Genomic DNA, 7,367 nt, shown 5'->3' on the forward strand with positions numbered 1-7,367 from the left:
ATTATGGAATGGTATGCATGCCTGTCAACTTTTGAGGATATGAAAGTTTGTCTTTTAAAAATGAATGCAATGTTTGTAAAATGTATCATTTAGAGGTTAATACCCCCAATGAAATCAACTATTGTAATTCGTTTATAATCGATATGAACGGGTTGTTAAATTTAGTGTTTACTAGGTCTAATTATGTCTTAATTTAACACTCGGTGCATCATTTATCCTTTAAGATATGAAATGATATTTTTCTCACAGTTACAAAGTTTGTATTAAGTTATCAATCGCTCAACATAATGTTGGCAAAAATCAATAAACGTAAAATGAAAAATAATTTGTCTTTCATTTTTCGAAGGATAAACACTCGTATTACAGCATTCATGAATTATTACAAATAGTCTTATTTCAACGCTATCACAACTTTAAGATTTAATGAGTTATCGTTGGTCCAACTAACATGCATCTCGAGCTGGGAAGTGTTTCTTTGTGCCAAGATTCTGATCGCAAGGTGTGGTCACTTTCTCATGAGGTTAACTACAAGGTGTGTGATACTCGAATTCTAATTGATAACAGTATTCTCCCGGGTTCGGACTTGGCTACGCGCTGGGTTAAACAACTTCCTCGAAGGATCAACGTTTTTATTTGGATTGTTGCTTAGAATAGGCTCCCGACACGCCTTAACTTTTCAGTTAGAGGTATGGAAATCGAGAATATTAGTTGCCAGGTGTGTGGTGCTTTTGTGGAATCTTTGGATCATTTATTGTTCGATTGTAATTTGGCGAAAGAATTATGGATCAAGGTTAAAATTTGGGTAGACATGGATGTTTATCGTGATAGCAGCTCGTGGGCAGCTTGGGTATCGTGGTTCGACTCAAGGCAGGCTAATTCGGATTCGAAGATAAAGCTTTATGTTATTGTAGCTTCCTTATTATGGCATAATTGGAGATTTCGCAATAGCAAGCTGTTCGGTTCCAATTCGATGAAGAAGGTGTTCATTTTTTATTCTGTTAGAAGCTTTTCTTTTAATTGGCTTTGTAATAGAGGAAGATTTAAAATTCGTAGGGTCGATTGGCTCATGAAGCCATTGTAATTCTTTGTTATTCCCTTTCTAGCTCCTAGTTAGCGGGGTTTTTTAAATAAAAATAATTATGCCGGTCAAAAAAAAAAATTAACATGTTTTGAAACAGTTAAGTATAATTATGTAAATAAGATTAACCAGAGTCAAAGTAATTTTCAACTTATTCTTTTTCTTGTTATAATCTCAAAGAATCACGATTATCTTAAAATGGAATAGATAATCGGTTGATACAAATTACGCAGTGATAGCTCAGACACACTTAATGCATATATAAGATTTTACAGACTCAAGCTAATTTTAATTTCACACCGCTATCTAAAACATTAGTGGAGTTATCTATCTATAGAGAGCTTATTAACCATCTTAAAGTTCTTTTGTCCACTTGTTCAAAGGATGTTGTACTTCAGCGGACAATTGTATCAGGAAGCATGTGGATCCTTTTTATTCTGAAGAGATTACCCCAAAATGAATGGACACACTATTTGAATTAATAAATAGAATGTTGGGTTAAGGCGTTGACAAAGTGTATACATGAACCGCGCCTGTCATACACCTCTGCATTCCACTGTTGTCTTGTAAGGTCCCTTGTCAACCGCCGACTGGTGTTATTTTCTCTTCAACTTCGTCTTCGATGTCAGTTGAATAGGAATTCTTGATGTAGAAAAATGAGAGAAAAATTAGGTCTTTGAATAACATAATTTGTCTAAGTGTTTTGTGCTGGTTCTTCTTCTGCTAGTTCTTATGTATGATTCTGGAGGATCAGCATACATCCTTTTGCTGATTCTACGAAGAACCCATCTTCTGATTATCTTGTGCTGATAGTCAAGGCAGCACACTGAAAAACTAAGATATAGCATACAATGTTGTTTTAGACTTAGAACTATTTAAGTGAACCTATACTAGCCGCACAATTTAATTAGTATTAATGATCATGTTTTGTCATAATTAAATCCTTAATTATGTAGGGACTCAACAATCTCCCCTTATTTTTTGATGACAAAGCATGTAGCATTAAATGCAAACACTAAGGCTCATGAGTAAAGAACTTAAAAAAATAAATACAAGTTGTCCCTTTAGTTCACTTTTCTAGGATCTTTTGCTGAGTTATCTATATCTTATAACATGATATATTTTTTATGATTAACTCATTAATAATATACATAGTATTTTTCATCACAATTAGTACATTATTACAAAATGAACCACCAGATACATAATGTTATAGTCAAAGTATTATTCTTCTTTTTCCTTCACATGCAGCATGTTCATGAGATCATGGCAGAATGATTGGTACTCTTCTAGTGAAAGTTGAGCCATAACCAGTTCCTTTCTTCTTTCCAAGCTCAGCATTGAAGTCAAAATCTGGAGCATCAACATATTTTGTTTCTTTAGCAAATAGACTCCTTAGCATGTTGATCACATTATCTCTCAATGTGCCCTTCTTAAATTTGAAGATTTCTAGCAGCTCCATCAACTCTGAGTAACCATAGTAGCTTAAGATATGTTCAAACTCGAAATTTTCTCTACAGTTGTTGAATGTGTGATCAATGCATCTTTGAAGCTTGAAGATCTTTGATTTCCTAAATCTTCTGGTCATCATATCCTTGTAGTTCTCCTCGAAACTTTATCCCATGCTGCTTGGGCAACGACACTCATGGGTGGAGGATTAGAAGCATCGGTAATTTTCTTTGACTTTTGATTCTTCGCTGATTTCTCTTTAGCATCCAATTCGTTCTCCATGGCAGCACAAAAAACATAGCAACTTTCATAGACAGCTGATGAAACGACTCAAAACTGTTTAATTAAAACCGGCCAAAAAATTTTTTTTTGACATACAGGAGCGGCGTACCAAACCTAGGTGCGGCGCTTTTGAAGACCCAAGAGCGGCGCTTTTGATGCCAAAAGCGGCGCTTCCACTGCTTGATGAAAAACAACACCAAAGACTAACCAGGAGCGCCACTTTTACTCCAAAAGCGATGCTCCTGTACCTCGGAAGTACAGTTTTGAATTTTGACTAAGTGTCATCCCAACCAAAATACTCCAACACAAGTTTACACCCAAAAATCCCAAGCACAAGTCCAATATGACTCAAAATGCATTTAACTCAGAATAATAGTATTTAGACAACAAAGCGGGCACAACGACCCGTTAAATAAATTAAAGTGGCGATTTCGACCCAAATGAGTTTAATTTCTAAACAAACGACGAGCATGATGTTTGGGGATAAAATGTAGTGACCCGAACTTTTCCATGTTTATATATATTAATTGAGATTGATGTTTACATGATTAAATGTTTCCAACATGTTAAGCAATCAAACTTGTTAAGACTTGATTAATTGAAATAGGTTTCATATAGACAATTGACCACCCAAGTTGACCGGTGATTCACGAACGTTAAAACTTGTAAAAAAACTATATGATGACATATATATGGTTATATATATAGTTAACATGATATTATGATAAGTAAACATATCATTAATTATATTAACAATGAACTACATATGTAAAAACAAGACTACTAACTTAATGATTTTGAAACGAGACATATATGTAACGTTTATCGTTGTAACGACATTTAATGTATATATATCATATTAAGAGATATTCGTACATCATAATATCATGATAATATAATAATTTAAAATCTCTTTTGTTATTATAAACATTGGGTTAACAACATTTAACAAGATCGTTAACCTAAAGGTTTCAAAACAACACTTACATGTAACGACTAACGATGACTTAACGACTCAGTTAAAATGTATATACATGTAGTGTTTTAATATGTATTTATACACTTTTGAAAGACTTCAATACACTTATCAAAATACTTCTACTTAACAAAAATGCTTACAATTACATTCTCGTTCAGTTTCATCAACAATTCTACTCGTATGCACCCGTATTCGTACTCGTACAATACACAGCTTTTAGATGTATGTACTATTGGTATATACACTCCAATGATCAGCTCTTAGCAGCCCATGTGAGTCACCTAACACATGTGGGAACCATCATTTGGCAACTAGCATGAAATATCTCATAAGATTACAAAAATATGAGTAATCATTCATGACTTATTTACATGAAAACAAAATTACATATCCTTTATATCTAATCCATACATCAACGACCAAAAACACCTACAAACACTTTCATTCTTCAATTTTCTTCATCTAATTGAACTCTCTCAAGTTCTATCTTCAAGTTCTAAGTGTTCTTCATAAATTCCAAAAGTTCTAGTTTCATAAAATCAAGAATACTTTCAAGTTTGCTAGCTCACTTCCAATCTTGTAAGGTGATCATCCAACCTTAAGAAATCTTTGTTTCTTACAGTAGGTTATCATTCTAATACAAGGTAATAATCATATTCAAACTTTGGTTCAATTTCTATAACTATAACAATCTTATTTCAAGTGATGATCTTACTTGAACTTGTTTTCGTGTCATGATTTTGCTTCAAGAACTTTGAGCCATCCAAGGATCCATTGAAGCTAGATCCATTTTTCTCTTTTCCAGTAGGTTCATCCAAGGAACTTAAGGTAGTAATGATGTTCATAACATCATTCGATTCATACATATAAAGCTATCTTATTCGAAGGTTTAAACTTGTAATCACTAGAACATAGTTTAGTTAATTCTAAACTTGTTCGCAAACAAAAGTTAATCCTTCTAACTTGACTTTTAAAATCAACTAAACACATGTTCTATATCTATATGATATGCTAACTTAATGATTTAAAACCTGGAAACACGAAAAACACCGTAAAACCGGATTTACGCCGTCGTAGTAACACCGCGGGCTGTTTTGGGTTAGTTAATTAAAAACTATGATAAACTTTGATTTAAAAGTTGTTATTCTGAGAAAATGATTTTTATTATGAACATGAAACTATATCCAAAAATTATGGTTAAACTCAAAGTGGAAGTATGTTTTCTAAAATGGTCATCTAGACGTCGTTCTTTCGACTGAAATGACTACCTTTACAAAAACGACTTGTAACTTATTTTTCCGACAAGAAACCTATACTTTTTTTGTTTAGATTCATAAAATAGAGTTCAATATGAAACCATAGCAATTTGATTCACTCAAAACGGATTTAAAATGAAGAAGTTATGGGTAAAACAAGATTGGATAATTTTTCTCATTTTAGCTACGTGAAAATTGGTAACAAATCTATTCCAACCATAACTTAATCAACTTGTATTATATATTATGTAATCTTGAGATACCATAGACACGTATACAATGTTTCGACCTATCATGTCGACACATCTATATATATTTCGGAACAACCATAGACACTCTATATGTGAATGTTGGAGTTAGCTATACAGGGTTGAGGTTGATTCCAAAATATATATAGTTTGAGTTGTGATCAATACTGAGATACGTATACACTGGGTCGTGGATTGATTCAAGATAATATTTATCGATTTATTTCTGTACATCTAACTGTGGACAACTAGTTGTAGGTTACTAACGAGGACAGCTGACTTAATAAACTTAAAACATCAAAATATATTAAAAGTGTTGTAAATATATTTTGAACATACTTTGATATATATGTATATATTGTTATAGGTTCGTGAATCAACCAGTGGCCAAGTTTTACTTCCCGACGAAGTAAAAATCTGTGAAAGTGAGTTATAGTCCCACTTTTAAAATCTAATATTTTTGGGATGAGAATACATGCAGGTTTTATAAATGATTTACAAAATAGACACAAGTACGTGAAACTACATTCTATGGTTGAATTATCGAAATCGAATATGCCCCTTTTTATTAAGTCTGGTAATCTAAGAATTAGGGAACAGACACCCTAATTGACGCGAATCCTAAAGATAGATCTATTGGGCCTAACAAACCCCATCCAAAGTACCGGATGCTTTAGTACTTCGAAATTTATATCATATCCGAAGGGTGTCCCGGAATGATGGGGATATTCTTATATATGCATCTTGTTATTGTCGGTTACCAGGTGTTCACCATATGAATGATTTTTATCTCTATGTATGGGATGTGTATTGAAATATGAAATCTTGTGGTCTATTGTTACGATTTGATATATATAGGTTAAACCTATAACTCACCAACATTTTTGTTGACGTTTTAAGCATGTTTATTCTCAGGTGATTATTAAGAGCTTCCGCTGTCGCATACTTAAATAAGGACAAGATTTGGAGTCCATGCTTGTATGATATTGTGTAAAAACTGCATTCAAGAAACTTATTTTGTTGTAACATATTTGTATTGTAAACCATTATGTAATGGTCGTGTGTAAACAGGATATATTAGATTATCATTATTTGATAATCTACGTAAAGCTTTTTAAACCTTTATTGATGAAATAAAGGTTATGGTTTGTTTAAAAATGAATGCAGTCTTTGAAAAACGTCTCATATAGAGGTCAAAACCTCGCAACGAAATCAATTAATATGGAACGTTTTTAATCAATAAGAACGGGACATTTCAGTTGGTATCAGAGCGTTGGTCTTAGAGAACCAGAAAATTTGCATTAGTGTGTCTTATCGAGTTTGTTAGGATGCATTAGTGAGTCTGGACTTCGACCGTGTTTTCTTTAAAAATGATTGCTTAACATTTTTGTTGGAAACTATATATTTTTAACATATGAATATTATGTGATATATTAATCTCTTAACGTGTTTGATATTATGTGATAGATGTCTACCTCTAGAACAAGTCCCATTGACTCACCTAATAATAATGAAGAGTCAAATGTAAATTGGAATAATTTGTGGACTGATTCACAAGTTCCCGAAGAGGAACCGGAAGAAGAGTCGGAACCGGAAGAAGAATCGGAACCGGAAGAAGAATCGGAACCGGATGAAGAAATAGAACCGGTGTGGGAAATAATAAAACGGTTAAGTAAAAGAAAATCCTCAACCAACCGACCAAAGTTAATTATGGTCAATGGTGTTTCCGCCAAGGAAGCAAAATATTGGGAGGATTACCAATTCTCCGATGAATCGGATTCCGACGAGAATTCCGATGATGTTATAGAAATTACCCCAACTGAATTTAAAAAGGCAAAAGAAAATAATAAGGGAAAGGGCATAAAAATAGAGAAATCTAATTCCAACCCCGATGAACTTTATATGTATCGTCAACCCCCGAAGTCCTTAAGTTGTAACAATGACCCGGGAACCTCTAAACCACCAGGTTTTTCTAAACCAATGTGGACAACGACGGTTCGTATTAGGGGATCATCATATATCCCTAGAAACTTGGCAAACCGAACCAAAACCGAAGAAGAAGAAACGAGCGAGTC

General features: G+C 33.4%; 1 protein-coding gene across 1 annotated transcript; it reads left to right on the forward strand.

Moving 5' to 3' along the window:
- The first annotated feature begins 448 nt into the window (after positions 1–448).
- LOC139870817 (uncharacterized) lies at positions 449–1,081 on the forward strand. Its single transcript, XM_071858586.1, has 2 exons — positions 449–532; positions 650–1,081. The coding sequence occupies exons 1-2, from the start codon at positions 449–451 to the stop codon at positions 1,079–1,081; spliced, it is 516 nt and encodes a 171-aa protein (XP_071714687.1).
- Positions 1,082–7,367: the final 6,286 nt, after the last annotated feature.

This window comes from Rutidosis leptorrhynchoides, chromosome 10, assembly GCF_046630445.1.
Source record: "Rutidosis leptorrhynchoides isolate AG116_Rl617_1_P2 chromosome 10, CSIRO_AGI_Rlap_v1, whole genome shotgun sequence".
Classification (NCBI taxonomy): domain Eukaryota; kingdom Viridiplantae; phylum Streptophyta; class Magnoliopsida; order Asterales; family Asteraceae; genus Rutidosis; species Rutidosis leptorrhynchoides.

Bases quoted from the DNA above. Each gene is read 5' to 3' on its own strand.
- LOC139870817 (XM_071858586.1), top strand. From the start codon at position 449: ATGCATCTCGAGCTGGGAAGTGTTTCTTTGTGCCAAGATTCTGATCGC. The intron at 533-649 runs GTGTGTGATACT...ATTGTTGCTTAG, and splicing joins CTCATGAGGTTAACTACAAG to AATAGGCTCCCGACACGCCT.